Here is a 14,685-nt window from a genome sequence, read left to right as displayed (position 1 = left end):
TGAATAAATTTCTTACCAATTTAATTTTTTAAGTGATAAAAGATAATATAAAGTATCCTTGCAATACTTCGTACGATAAAAATGTATTGAAAGTACTGTTATAATACTTTCAAATAAACGTAAATGTGATATGATAAGATTTGAAAACAATTGTTATCGTCACATTATAAAATACTTATAAATTTGTACAATATTATGAAAATAGATATATTAATTCTAAAGAAACTGAAGGGAATATTTTATTCTTATAATCTACGTAAAAAATTATCAAAATAATTATTGTAGGTTATGTCCTCGAGATTAATACAAGCGATCTAAGTCCAATAAAGATATTAAAAAACAATCATTATAAAATAAATGATTACGTACTAAGCTTCGTTTTTTCTCGAATTAATTATAGTTTTAATAAATATGCATACGAAAAATAAAACAAAGTACAGAATAAGACAATACATTAAGCCGCGCTTCTAAAGTGCGTCGTCATCGGGTAACTTTTATTGAAATTTTCTTTCAATGATTGGATGATTTTTCGTTCAAGGGAAGGAAACAGCCAATCAACGATATACTACGTGCAATTAATTGCTTTTCCAAAACTCCATGTAGTTCCTGTGAGGTCCGCAAAATGTTCGAGGTAGGTAAAACTTGTGCGGGACTTGCTCGTCTATACACGACCGGTGCTTTTGTGCAGGTTCCGCTGCATGTGCTGACATCAAGGTGCTTGGAGCATACATTGAACTGTTTTTATAATTAACATTATTGTGAACTGTTGTTGCTCGTACCAAACTTTTTGTTTTCATCACAGCATCTCGTTTGATCGGGGAAAGCACTGAGTTGTGTCGCGTATTAGTGATTCCATCGGGGTGAGTGTACGACACCGTAAGATCGGCTTTGCCGATGTTCTTTCGACTTCTCGTAGGGGAGACCTCATAGCGAACTCGGTAAAGCAAGCATGATAGAAAACTGCGAATAATTTCGCTAGATCTCGAACAAATAACGATACAAGCCGTTAATAAACGATCGTTTAATCGATCGAACTGTTTGGTATTTATGTTAGATGATATTCCCTAAAATATCCCGTTGAAATCTTGCGATTTTTAAGCCTAGCGTTAGCGTATCTGAGATGAAGAAAAATCGCCATGCTTGCTCGTGCAACCGGACGGCCCTCTTGCCCTCGACCTCGGTCTTTCAAGCTCACGGGAGCTTAAAGACGATGGACAAGGATTTTGTTTTCATTCGATCAGCTCCCATCTATTCTGTTGAATTTTCGACTAGTGCGAGAGCACATGTTCCTTTGGAACGCGCGTGTCCGCGCGCCTTATTATACTTTAATGTAGAATTATCGAGATAGTGGCAACGTTTCAGCACTCGTCCCAAAGATTATCGTGTTTACCGCTCTCGAATAAATCCGCATTTATAGAATGATAAATGAATTTTTCTTAAATATCATTTAAACGCTAACGAACCGATTGTTTTGCGAAAAAAGAAAATTATTTTCACGAGAAAGTAGAGTTTTTAATTTCAGGCGCATCATTCTCATGTGATATCCACAGATAGCCACTTTTGATTGATGTGCATATCTATAGTTATTATTTCAGTACATATTGCGCATTTATTTTTTTCTATGTTTAATTTATGTTTAACAGTATTATGTATGCAATAAAGTGTCCACTGTGCGTAGCTCCTGATTACAATAAGCATTTTTTTTATTCTCCTATAAAATGCATGCGGCTAGTATATAGAATACTCTGTAATCGTCTTTGCCTAAAATTATCATATAAATTGTAAGCATTTTGTTTGTTGCAGACGTTTAACATTCTAATTTTAACAGTTACCTAGCGAACCCTTCCATTGCTGTTTAAGCAAAGTATTATTTTAGACGTTAGGAGTAAGAAAATGGTCATGGAGGCATCCCCTTCTCCACAGAATGTCGGTCGTGAATTTGTCCGACAATATTACACCTTACTTAATCAAGCACCTGCGCATCTTCATAGGTGATTATAATTTTTCTTAGACCATTTGGTACATTAAGAATCTATTTACAATTAACTCTTTTCGCAGGTTCTATAATCAACATTCTTCCTTTGTGCACGGGGGATTAGATTCCAATAGAGAATCGACTCCTGCGATCGGGCAGAAACAGATACATCAAAAAATTCAACAACTAAACTTTCGTGATTGTCATGCCAAGATAAGTCAAGTCGATTCGCAGCTTACCCTCGAGAATGGTGTTGTGGTACAGGTACGTGTGATCCTGGCAATGGTGTTACTTAAATGGTACTAATGATTCAATTATTCCTAGGTATCTGGGGAACTGTCTAACGCTGGACAACCAATGCGCCGTTTCACGCAAACGTTTGTGCTGGCGATACAGGCTCCAAAAACGTACTACGTACATAACGACATATTCCGTTACCAAGATTTGATCTTTCCCGACGAGGAGGAGACGGACGTGGGCGGTGTGGAAGGGGTTGTTGGCGAGTCTGTGGAGAGGGAAGGGGAGGAGGGTGTACGTTCCGAGGCAGAGGAGGAGGAGCACCAAAATCGAGGGCAGCAACTTACAGCACCTGCTGCGTCGACCGAACCACAAACTCAGCCACCGCTTATACCTGCACAACAGTCTGTACTTCAGCAACAACAAATGTATTATGCTCCACCACCACAACAATCTCACGTTAGTTTAGTATCATTTATCAGACAATATCGAAGGAGAACGTGTGCTGAGGTGAGTTATTTCAGGTACATCCTGTGATGCAGCAAGTTCTGAACGGTTCGGTTCACGAGGAGACGCCGTTGATCGCTCAGCAACAACCTCAACAACAACAGCAGCAGCAACAACAACAGCAACCACCGCCACCGCCACCTGCCCAGCAAAATCAATACATAACCGAATCCACGTCGCAGACAGAATTCGTCCAAGAAACAGAAATGGACGTCGCAGCAGAACCGCAACAGCCGGCTGAAAGCGAGGCTCAACCTCAGACAAACGAAACTCAACCGCCCGAGGCTGATCCGTATGCATCTTCCGCGCCAGAATCCGAACCGGAACACCAAGTGTCGAATACGAATGTGACCAGTAGCGGCCCGAAAACGTACGCCAATCTTGTGAAATCCTTCCCCAGTACCACTGGAGCGACTAGTCCTCAAGCTCCCAAGTTATCTATGTCACCGGTATATATTTTATAATTGCAATGTTGGTTTTCAATGCTCAAAATCCTGATTAAATTCAAATTACGGATGAGCCCGGGATCAGGGAATTAAACGTTTGGAAAATACTTTCAGCCTCCGATGACGAACTTAAGATTAGACGACAGGTCGCCGTTGCACCCGACCAGCAGTGGACCAGCGCTCTCGGCATCGAGCAACGTTTCCACGCCTCAGCAGCAGACTCACAGGGTTGGTAATCAGCAACCGCAACAGCAACAGCATCAACAACAGCGAGCTCCAAGAGGGGGAGCAGTACAACGAGGTAAAGAAGTTTGCTGTAAGGTATTAAAGATATTAGCCAGCATTTTATCTCCCATTGTTCTATTGCTCCAATCCCGTTGCTGGTCAGATAAAGTAACGGAAATGAATGTTTTAGACGGCGATCGACGTGGCACGAGACAGAGTCAGTACAGCGACGCTCATCAACTGTTCCTTGGAAACTTGCCCCATAACGCGTCCGAGGATGACCTACGCCAAGTGTTTGAATCATACGGTAGGGTGGTAGAGCTGCGTATACACAGTAAATCGAACGATAGGTGCAAAGGGGGGGCACAAGGGAACAACACTGGAAAAGTACCTAATTATGGGTTCATCACATTTGAAGATCAACAAGTCGTCAACAAAGTGTTGCAGAATCTGGTTGGTGTTTCATAAACCCTGTTCTCTAGTTTTCATGGAAATAGGATTTATTTGACTGTTCCTTTCAGCCGATTTATTACCCCGCTGAAAATGGACAAAAATTAAACGTGGAGGAGAAGAAGGTCAGGCCTAGGATGTCGATGGACGGCAGTGGTGGACGGTTGAATTCCAACGATGGCAACATGAGATCCATGGGTGGCCAGCAACAGCAGCAACAACAACGGGGTCCTGGTAAATAAAACTCGGTCGTTTGTACTCGTTTTAGATGGTCGTGGAATGTAATTGAAGTTGGATATTTTCCAGGCGGTCCGGGCGGCGTTATGAGGGGCGGGCAGCACGGAACAAGAGGCGGACGTGGTGGATTCTCCCGTGGCGGTGATGGGGGAAGGGGCGGCGGTGGAATGCGACAACCCGGTAACCCAAGCAACCCAAGCTACCAGAATCGTCGCTAATATTACAAGCAACGTTTAAGGCATCTCCAGTTTCTTTCTTCTTGAACAAGTCATCGGTATATAACTACCATCCTCGTTTCCAGACACAGAAAAACCCAGGACTATCACATAATTACGCTTAAACATCGCTTGCATTGTTCTTTAAGAAACAACTGTAGATGGTGCAGCTCAAATTGTACGGAAAAATAACCACGAACTCGAGAAACGGATGAAATCGGGTTATCGCATTTAAGGTTAGGTTTACCTAGCTCTCGCGACTAACGTGAATATAGTCAAATAACTCGTCGAACGTTCAACACGGATCCGTTGGATGTTTGATGAACGAAATACCCCGAAATCAACGCCAGGCAATCCGCAAACATCCAACGATGAAAATACAGGAAAAAAAAGAAAAAAAAAAATGAAAAGAAACGTACATTCACTTACATGTATACAGAGCGACGCGTGATGATCTCGTTAGAAATGCAAGGAGTGTTTCCTCTACCAATACAGCCCACGTTTCTTCAAGAAGCAGAAATTGTGATAAAGTGAAAAAACTGGAACTAACGAAAAAAGGACAAGTAACTCGTACTCTGCAACGTACGAATATAAACAATGGGACAATGTTTGAAACAGAAGCGCTCGCGCACACACACACCCACACGTCGATTCAGAGAGACACACTGAAAAATCATACGTCGCTCTTTAATTATTTCTTTTCTCCCCCCTCCCCCGTTTACCGGTCGCAGTAAGGAGACACGAGCGGTGCAAATTCCGCTGTCGTATAAAATAAGTCACGAGCCAAACTAAGAAAAAGAAAAAAAAAAAAGAACGAAATTAAAGCGAGAGGATAAGGAACCGTTGTTTTCTCAACTTTATGGAGTACCGTCGTATAACAATTTCATATGCTCTCGAGTTAATCTTCACTGACTGCCGATGAAAACGTTCCACCTACGCGTAGAAAGTCGGCAATAATGTTTATAGGTGGTAGTTGGTCGATGTCGGTTAAGGAGTAAAAAAGCTGTGGCTGTTCTCTGGTCGCGCATACAAAAAAAAAAAGACAGCCGATTTTTTTTTCTCACAATTGACCAATTATCAATCGACCGGTATCGATTGATAAATGGGACAAGGAATCTTAGACTGCAGCTGGTCTCGCCGTTTTCCTAATTCATTTGCGCGTGTCGCTTATGCCCTATTTTTGTTTCAATCTGCTGATCTTTTTTTTTTTTTTTCTTCCTTTTCTGTTTGATTTTCTTTTCTTCGTGCAATTTGGCTCTCGCTTAATTCCTCTTTTATATTCTTCATTTATCCCTTATAATTTACTCGGTCTTCTCTAACGTTCTATTCGAAATTCCAATTTAAATAAGGTCTTTAGCATCGCGGAACTCGTTGAGACTGTAATTGTCTTTCCACAAACGATTTATAGCGAGTATTAACTGGTGTTTACTCTTGTAACTATTGTGCATACATAAATACAAGGTACGATGAGTGTTTGTATGAAGATATTAAACTTAATTCCACGTCGATAATATGTCGCTTACTAATTAAGACGGTAGTGTTTTTTCGGATAAAGAGCACCAGAGGATACTTGCAACTATACAGGACGAGTTCTGCGATTCTCTACGGTTCATTTTTCTGTTGAAATTATCCTCGCATCGAGTATGATTTAAAAGAAATTGTGAAAGCAACAGTGGAAGAGAAAACAGATTCAATTGTAACAAAATAGCGATACGGTCGTTGCGCATAATACATGATCATTTATGTGCCATCTTGTCAAATTACACCACAAGTGCACGCGTGAAAATACAGAATTTCGAATTCACTGTGTTTACCATAAGCGTCGACTTAAAAAATGAAAATAAGACAGGGGATAAATGAAACTTTGTAATTCGGCAGAAACCAAAAGTGCACAGCGACTAAAACGCAAAACTCTACGACATTAAGGCTGAGAACATGTGAAAAGTAATTATTTACGTTTCTTATTGATCCATTAAATTGTTACGTAGTTTTTCATTAAACATCCGCAATAGTTTGTAATCGAATGCGTTACACCGATTATGCCCTCGATGGAGCAGTATCGTCGTAGGACACTCGGTCCGTTTAACCTCAAAAGCAAAAGAGAGCCCCCCATTTTTGTCAGAGCCACGGGTACGTAAAACTGATGTTTGTGAAATATAAACGCGACGAGGCTGCTTCATCTTGGTCATAAATAAAGAGGCAATTTCGCGTGGTTAGGTGGCTGAATTATTTCTAATACCCAGCGATTAGAGTGCTGTCAAAATGATCAAGCGTATGCTCCTTTGCTTTATCTTATTCATTCTTGTTAACGCAGTTCAAAAACGTCGATCAGTCTAATACTTTGAATTGTGAAAATTTTATATTGAAAATGGTTGTCAATTACGTGGATCGAGTCCGTTATTTACAGTGGGTCACACAAGTATTGGTATATTATTTTAGTTCCAAGAAACAAGTTGCGTTGCTTCGGTACAGATCCTTTGAAAATTTTCTAATTTTATTATTAATTAATTATTAAGCCTACGTTGAATTTTCAAAGTTTTAAGTTTTCTAGTTTACTATTTCAATGTTCGTTCACTATTTTTTTACTAATTGTTATACAAAATTCAATGACCATCAGCATATTAATTGTAATAAGCCTTGATACATCAATGCTTCTCTGATCCTCTGTAATTTTTCTTTTTCTCTCATGCGAGCATACACAGCACTTTAATTTTTTACTATGTAAGAAAATCTCCAAGATATGTATATACAGTTTTTAAGTAGATTCTTTTTGATAGTCACAGCACCTGTTCATGAAAAAATAAAATTTAAAAAAAAAAGAGAAAAAAAAATACAGAAAGTGTTCAAGAAGCCAGTGATAAACGTGGGATTACCTCTTTATTACTTGAACGAAAGCTCTGCAAATTTTTAGTGTGAATGTTTTTGTTTTTAAGCGACTATTATTAATAATGATAATATTAATAATAATATTAATAATAATAATAATACAAAGATAAATATAAATGAACGAAGGAAGATAAATAATTATAAAGGAATATGATAATTAGAGGATGGCGAATAATAAGTTGTGAATTTTTGTAGTATACATTTTTATTTCCGGTCTATTCGGGCCAGTTTGTGTGTACAACCATGGTCAAACAAACGTTACTACGACAAAAAAAAAAGAAAGAAAAGAAATAATGTTAAAGGAAAAAATGATAAAAAAAAAAAAGAAAACAAAAACAAACATCAAATGTATTGTAACATTTTTGCATTTAGTATAATATACCTACCTTACTACCAATTCCTATTCAATATTTCTTTATTTGTATTAAAATAATTACCATTTCTTTTATATTATCAAGCTTTCCAAACAATTTTTTTCAGTCCAGGATATATCAGTGATCCAATTAAATTTCTGATTGTTTATAAAAATAAATCTCATTATTTACAGATCAATTTTCTATTAAAAAGTGAGTGGTACAATTTTTCAAAAAGCATGTTTGTTTATTTCTTTTTTTTTCCAATTTTGAAAATAACAAAATAGCCAATGGTTCTCTAAATTAAAAAGTTTTCTATGTTTGCAGCAAGTGATAGTCAATTGAAGGTGCAAGTGGATAAAAATGTTCAAAAATAAATCTTGGAGTATAGTTGATCCGAGGATACATGAATTCTGGTTCTATAATTAATTATGACCGATTATTGGACATTTTTCTTCCCTGTCGTCTTCGATAATGATTATTCAAAGAAGAACCAAGCGTGTTACACGCGGTTGACACAAGGCAAGGCAAGTCGGTTGCGTAATTGATCGCGGGGTCTGGCTCGTAAAGAGAAGCAGTGCATGTGGCAGAAAGATCAAACGGGGGTGTTGGAAGAAAGAAAAACGATGAGATCATCTCCGCGGGTCTGCTCGGCGTTTGGTGTCGCACGGAGCGCAGTCAGTACCGGTCCAGCGACCGATTTGGAGGGCACATTTGAACGACCGGAGAAAGGACAACACTCTGTGCAAAGAGACGATACGGCGAAGGTGAATAAGCTCCAGGTATGTGAATGCATCTCGGACAGGTGTGCAGATTTTACTTTGCATGTACAGGGTGTCCCATTTTATATATTTATTTATGGGACATCCATCGGTGTAATTAGTCGGGCCCGGCCCCCTTCAATAAATAAAAATAATTTAGAATTAAAATTATAAAGAAAAATTTAGATATTTGATTTATTTATGGGAAATGACTCTAAAGTATACATTGGTTTAATTAGATTGAACTTAGGGGGTCTGACCCCCCTTCAATAATATAAATAAAAATTTAGATATTTGATTTATTTATGGGAAATGACTTAATAGGGATTTAAGGGGGTCATAAATTAGAAATAAACAATTGAACTGCAATAATAATGTAAAATTATAAATAAAAACTGTATTTTTAAAATACTGATATAAAAAAAAGTTTTTTTTTCAAAAGTAAAAAATTGTTTGAATTTATTCTTTGAAGGGGGTAGTTTTGTATATTTAATGGGGCAAATTTCAGGCATGAGAAATTCTTTCAAAATGTTATTAATAATTGAAATTTGAGGCATTTTATTATGGAACAAAGTTAGAAGTTCCTTTAATACTTCATAGAAACTTTAGCACGCGGAAGATCGTCTGGTTAATTAATTAATTAAGCTCCGACGAGGAAGTATTTCAATGTGTTATAACACATTTGTTTGACTTAATAAATGAAAGGAGTCTATCGTGTTCCATGGCATAATTTTGTCGGCAAACAAGCCCAGTAGACGCATCAATAGTAGGCGTTTGTCGTAATCAGCTTATCTTGTCCCGGGTACCTCGGAAACGATCCTTTCAGACCGGAAATTCAACATCCTCTTTGTGGAAACAAGAAAAAAAACAAGTATTTTGTTATCGAGTTCTTCAGCAAAGAAGTTTATCAAACGAAATAATTTTTGATAAAAATAGAAAAAAACGAGGCATTTATATTTTCCGGGGATCCTGATCGACCCAGAAATGTTACGACGGCGAACTTCTGCAATAACGCGATACATGATATCGAAATCAATTTTTTTTTCGACCATCAGCGAAATGAAATCTTGTCGTTGAAAAATATCCGCAGTAGTCGAGTGTTCTTCGATAGAGCGACACTTTGATAAATACAGTTCTGTTATCTGGAGGTATTTTATAAAAATATTATAATTTTGCAAATTTACTTTAATTATAGTTAGTTCAAGAGGTTCCATTACTTTCAGATATCAAAGCCAACTTTCATAATTTTTTGTAGAAAAACCATAAAGAAAATGGAAAATCTATTATAAATCTGTTATTATACATATATTAAAGTATAACAGAGTATTTTTTAATTTTAATTTTTCAACAAAATGGTGGAGCTACAGCTGCCTCGCGATGACTGTGTTTAAGAGGGTGAATAGGAGAACTGAAGCACCTGTAGCTCCGCCATTTTGTTGAATAGGGAAAATAAAAAAATACTCTCTTACACCTTAAGATATGTATAATGACACACTTATAACAGATTTTCTATTTACTTTATGGTTTTTCCAAAAAAAATTGCTGAATGTAGCTGTAATCTCTTAAGTTCAAAGTTCCTAGTTGAAACTAGAGTAATATAGTGTTTCTATAATATCTATTAAAACTTCGTCCGATGTCGATTACGTGATTTCGTGGGCGACGATCATAGAAGCGATAAAAACAGGGTCGTTCGCGATTCCTACATGCATTCGCCTCCACGCTTCATAAATCGTATTGCCTGTTCGCGTTCTCTTCGCTTCAAACTCTCGTTTTACTGTCCGCCATCTTGGAAAGTTTCTGGAACGCCAATTCCGCCAGATTGGCCGGATGACTTAACGCGTCGCGCCCGAGGGCTCAGGATTTTTCGAACTCTAACGTGGCTTTTTTAAAATTATACAAACCTCCAGGTCTAAGAGGGTAGATCTACGGCCCTCAGTCACAATGCGTTATTAGATTACTTCTTCTTAATCGTGATACTTCAGTGCTCACTCGAGCACTCGTATTTCAGGGTCAAAATAATTTCATGGAAAGAGACGATAGTCTCCTTCGAGGAATTCTGTTCATCAAAACAAAGTAGTCTGATAAAATACAGAGGATGCAATTTCTTAAAATAATAATAACTTTCAGAATCTGTCCTAGAGAGATGAAAGTAAAAAAAAAGATATGACGTAAATTATGTAATGATAGGAGTGTTTAACATGTTCGCAGAAATTTCAAGTTGCAAATGTAATCAAAGCGAGCGAACGTTACCCATAAACCAAACAAGATATATTTAGCGTATTAAACGAGTAAAAGGTTAGGGACCCAGTTTGTAGATACAAAGAAGACCGTAAAAAAATCTCTGTTTCTGCGTTCCAGCTGGTTTATTATTAGAACGTTCCATTTTTCAAAAGCTTACAGCGATGTTAGTTCGGTTAAATATTCGAATTAGTTCACTCCTGATAGATGAGCATAGGTGTAAGGTTCGCCTTGCATGCCGGAAGTGAATGCTAATAAGAGAAATAAAACGTAAACTTAAAAGCGCGTTAACAGTCTCCGCAGTTGAAGTGGGCGTTCATATTTTGCTGATGACTTCAACGTAACCTTCGTTACTCGTCATTAATTTAGCATTGAATGTACCGTGTACAATCGTGCGCAACAGGCTTGTTTTAAGGGCAAAGGATGGAAAGTTTCAATTAATATTATTATTATTAATAATACTTTAATAATCACAGATTCGTTACCTGCATTCTGTAAAATTAATTATTCGTTAATGTTTTTTATCAGTGAAAAAATTTGGAAAACGAATCGGGGAAGAAAAAAAAAAAAAAAAAAAAAAAACCACCCCTGCTTCTTCGAAGCCCAGAGGCAGACTGACTGGCCTTCGCGTGATGCAAGTAGCCTTGTCAGGTGCGCCTGGCCCATTTACCTAGGGGTGAAGTAACGCGCCCTCTGATTGGCGGAGTGCGACTGACTAGACAAGCGCGGCTACCTGATTGGTCCTTGGTATTTATTCGGTAGAACTGTTGTCGAAATAACGCGTCGTAAATACGAGTTTATACCACCGAAATGGTGTACTGTCAGCCAGGTTATTCGCTAGGAGATACTTAATATTATTTCGCAACTTTGGAAATTCTCAGGAAACAAATTTAATTTTGTTATCAACGTTAGAGAAAAGGGTGATGTTATGGACCATTTGGGATCTGTTACTGAAATGCTTTTTCGTGTATCTTCCAAGTTGCCATAAATTTATTATTGAAATCTGACGCTTACGCATATGCGAGAGAAGAAAGAACAGTATCACGTGTCTCTTATAAACGCATTCTGCTTACCACGTACGTAAAGGATCGTGATTTCCAAGTACATACGTATCTGGGTTATCGCTTCGTTGCTCCTATTAAGGTCTCGGAGATTTATTATCGGTCATCGGTTTGACCCGAGCGGAATCGGTTGTTCGTGCGACGCCAGATTACTGGGAATTTTCAAAAGTGAACTCACGCATACTTCTGCTCTAATTTTCTAATAAATACATTGGGAGCACAGATGCTTAGCTAAGGTTTACCTCGTGCCCTGAATCTTTATTTTACATTCTGAAGTAACACGGTACAATTACAGGCTAATGATTAATGTTACAGAGATCGCAATGGGGACGAAACTGAAGCTCCTTCTGTTTGCGTTGCTGATGGTGTCCCTTATGGTGGACGTTTCGGCGCACCAGGTAAAACTCGATTATTAATCAACGTCATCTCCCGTAAACACCGAACGAGACTCCGCTTATGGCGATTCGTCCGTGAACCTTATACGGCTTACGAGATGCGTTAAGTGTCAGATACGCGAACATTAAAATGATTATCAATGTTTCAGCGACGAAGAAAACATCGTCGTCACACAACGACGACGGAAGCGAGCGCTCAAGATGAGGTCATGAACATGCTTGAGGCTGACGAAATAGCCGAAGAGGCGGCGGAGAACGCTGAGGTCACCGTCGAAGATGGCAGAAACGAGGTTGGATCGAAGAGTCAGAGTTTGCTCCGTATGGATCCGTGCATGAGCAAACACTGTGGCGCAGGACGAGTTTGCAAGGTTCGCCGGAGATGGCTAAATTCATTTTTCCCCAGTGAATGCCATTGAATTCCAAAAGCTTGGATTTAGCTTTTATTTAAACTGTCCCTCTTAACCCGATGACCCGGGCGATTTCTCTTCATTCATAAATATGAATGAATTCGATCCTCTTATCTGCAGTGAAAAAAAGAAGAAACATAGAGTGTAATAATCTGATTGAAACTATCGTACGAAATCTTTTTCCAATTTCATTTTCTTTATACGCTGCATAGGTCCTGTGCGGAGGATATAGCCCTGGGGCACGTTTTATTTTAAACCATTGTAACTTCGTTGGATCATTTTTCTATTGGAATAGAGTTATTCCTCTTCACTGTGTCAGATAAAAATCGAATAAGAATCGGTTCGTTCCTTTTATATCTATAGGGGAAGAAAATAGGATGCCATTTGTTATTGATTTAAATATAACGAGATGTATCAAGGCGAAGATGGTGCGATAAATACAGTAGGGCCCCCTATAGCGCGGATGCCCCTTAGAGTAGACCTCCCGCACAACATGGATCCCATTCAGTATTTATAGGCCCCCAAACAACTCTGATGCCCCTTAGAGTAGACCTCCCGCACAACATGGATCCCATTCAGTATCTCTAGCCCCCAAACAACTCTGATGCCCCTTAGAGTAGACTACGGATTTCCCTTATTAATTACAGCAGACCCCCTCCCCTCCTACATAATTAAAATAAGCATGTTCTAATAGTTTAATGATTTCAGGCTATCGACGAAGAAACCGCCGAGTGTGTCTGCGTGGAGATATGCGACGAGGAGAACGACCCCAGACGAAAAGTCTGCACCAACTACAACGAAACGTTCCACAGTGACTGCGAGGTTTACCAACAACGTTGCTTCTGCGACTCCAACGACGACAGGTGCAGGGGACCCGATTATCAGCACGTTCACATAGAATACTATGGCGAATGTCGTCAGATGCCGGTAAGTATCAGTGAAATCGGTAAACGAACGATGGTTAATGAGTTGATACCTTGCAGATGTGCAAAGAAGAAGAAATGGCTGATTTCCCGAGACGTATGCGTGACTGGCTGTTCAACATCATGAGGGACCTTGCCGATCGTCAAGAACTGCCATCCCATTATCTGAAAATGCAACGAGAAGCGGAGACTAATCATACGTTACGTTGGTCGAACGCGGCAATTTGGAAATGGTGCGACTTGGATGGTCACCCTCATGACAGGGCTGTTTCAAGACACGAACTTTTCCCCATCAGAGCTCCTTTAATGGCTCTGGAACATTGCATTGGACCATTCCTCGACTCCTGCGATATTAACGACGATCATAAAATTACCCTTATCGAATGGGGAAAATGTTTGCAACTTGAAGAGGTAATCCTGCCAGACATTTGATAATTTTCAATCATCCACTTCAGAGAAAATCATTTATCACCAGGCTTATTATATCATAAGTAAATGTTACTGAAGCTTCAAGGTACAACAGTTATAATAACATTTATTTGAATAATTGCAGGACGACCTAGATGAGAAATGCGACCAGCTGGTTGAGGCACAAAACTCTGACCAGTAGTACCTAAAATGGAATACCAACAGCAGTATAGGTGGAAAGAAAGAGTGGGAAAAAATGGCGGGAAAAGTTGCAATTGCTAAGCTTTTGATTGCGCATGTCTGCGCAGAGACTCGTCGATATTGCAACCCAACCATGATGGTCATGCCAACTACAGTTTTAGACAGTGCTCTTTAGTAATACAGAAAGTTATGGTTGCGTACAACTTAAGCTTCTTTTCGTTCAAAGGACCAAGTATCCCATCATCCACTTTGTCCATATCTTTTACATGAAACAACAACAGGTTCTAGGTTAAGCTCTTGAGTTTTTTCAAAATGGTGGAAGAATTCTCCCCTTAAACCTACCTTTAACTAAGAGGAGCTTATGTTGTACGTTAAAAACTACTCCCTAGATTTTTATATTTTCTCTTATTAGTTAAAAACCGTCTACCACCTCCTGCCCCTTTAATGCATAGTGTAATCTTAACATTCTCGTAGCAACGTAGGTATATACATATATATAAATATAATTCTCTCACACGCACAGAGGCGCACGCGCGCACATACAACATATATATACATCTTTTGTATAAATTTATTATATGACTGCCTTTCTATCAATAAAGAGCGATACAGTTTCTTTCATCTATACAATGTTAATCCATTTTATATGTCTGCTTTGCAGAAATACTTTTGTTTCATTTATTTATCGAAGCTTTTAGATAGAAATCATTTAAAAATATCGCTGAATAGTTGCATATTTATAACTTTCTGTAGTATTTTA

The 14,685-nt window shown here is 38.6% G+C and overlaps 2 protein-coding genes across 5 annotated transcripts; both read left to right on the top strand.

Annotated features, from left to right (window-relative positions):
• Positions 1 to 674: 674 nt before the first annotated feature.
• On the top strand, positions 675 to 4,706 carry rin (ras GTPase-activating protein-binding protein 2). Of its 3 annotated transcripts, none has more exons than XM_076689545.1 (9): positions 675 to 938; positions 1,804 to 1,991; positions 2,059 to 2,239; positions 2,300 to 2,671; positions 2,737 to 3,168; positions 3,280 to 3,466; positions 3,581 to 3,843; positions 3,912 to 4,074; positions 4,132 to 4,706. In XM_076689545.1, the coding sequence occupies exons 2-9, from the start codon at positions 1,894 to 1,896 to the stop codon at positions 4,293 to 4,295; spliced, it is 1,860 nt and encodes a 619-aa protein (XP_076545660.1). In that variant the 5' UTR covers positions 675 to 938; positions 1,804 to 1,893; the 3' UTR covers positions 4,296 to 4,706. The 3 variants fall into 3 exon arrangements, with proteins under 3 accessions (XP_076545660.1, XP_034184660.1, XP_034184658.1); XM_034328769.2 differs by having other exon boundaries at positions 676 to 860; positions 4,147 to 4,706; XM_034328767.2 differs by having other exon boundaries at positions 676 to 860.
• Positions 4,707 to 4,846: 140 nt separating this feature from the next.
• SPARC (secreted protein, acidic, cysteine-rich) lies at positions 4,847 to 14,541 on the top strand. 2 transcript variants are annotated; one of them, XM_076689547.1, is made up of 7 exons: positions 4,847 to 6,236; positions 7,859 to 8,313; positions 11,907 to 11,989; positions 12,136 to 12,354; positions 13,102 to 13,320; positions 13,377 to 13,727; positions 13,870 to 14,541. In XM_076689547.1, exons 3-7 carry the CDS (start codon positions 11,915 to 11,917, stop codon positions 13,924 to 13,926), a joined length of 921 nt encoding a protein of 306 aa, XP_076545662.1. In that variant the 5' UTR covers positions 4,847 to 6,236; positions 7,859 to 8,313; positions 11,907 to 11,914; the 3' UTR covers positions 13,927 to 14,541. The 2 variants fall into 2 exon arrangements, with proteins under 2 accessions (XP_076545662.1, XP_076545663.1); XM_076689548.1 differs by lacking the exons at positions 4,847 to 6,236; positions 7,859 to 8,313 and adding an exon at positions 9,373 to 9,440.
• Positions 14,542 to 14,685: the final 144 nt, after the last annotated feature.

The sequence above is a fragment of the Osmia lignaria genome, chromosome 8 (genome assembly GCF_051020975.1).
Source record: "Osmia lignaria lignaria isolate PbOS001 chromosome 8, iyOsmLign1, whole genome shotgun sequence".
In the NCBI taxonomy this organism is placed as follows: domain Eukaryota; kingdom Metazoa; phylum Arthropoda; class Insecta; order Hymenoptera; family Megachilidae; genus Osmia; species Osmia lignaria.
This window is presented reverse-complemented; position numbering and strand designations above follow the sequence as displayed.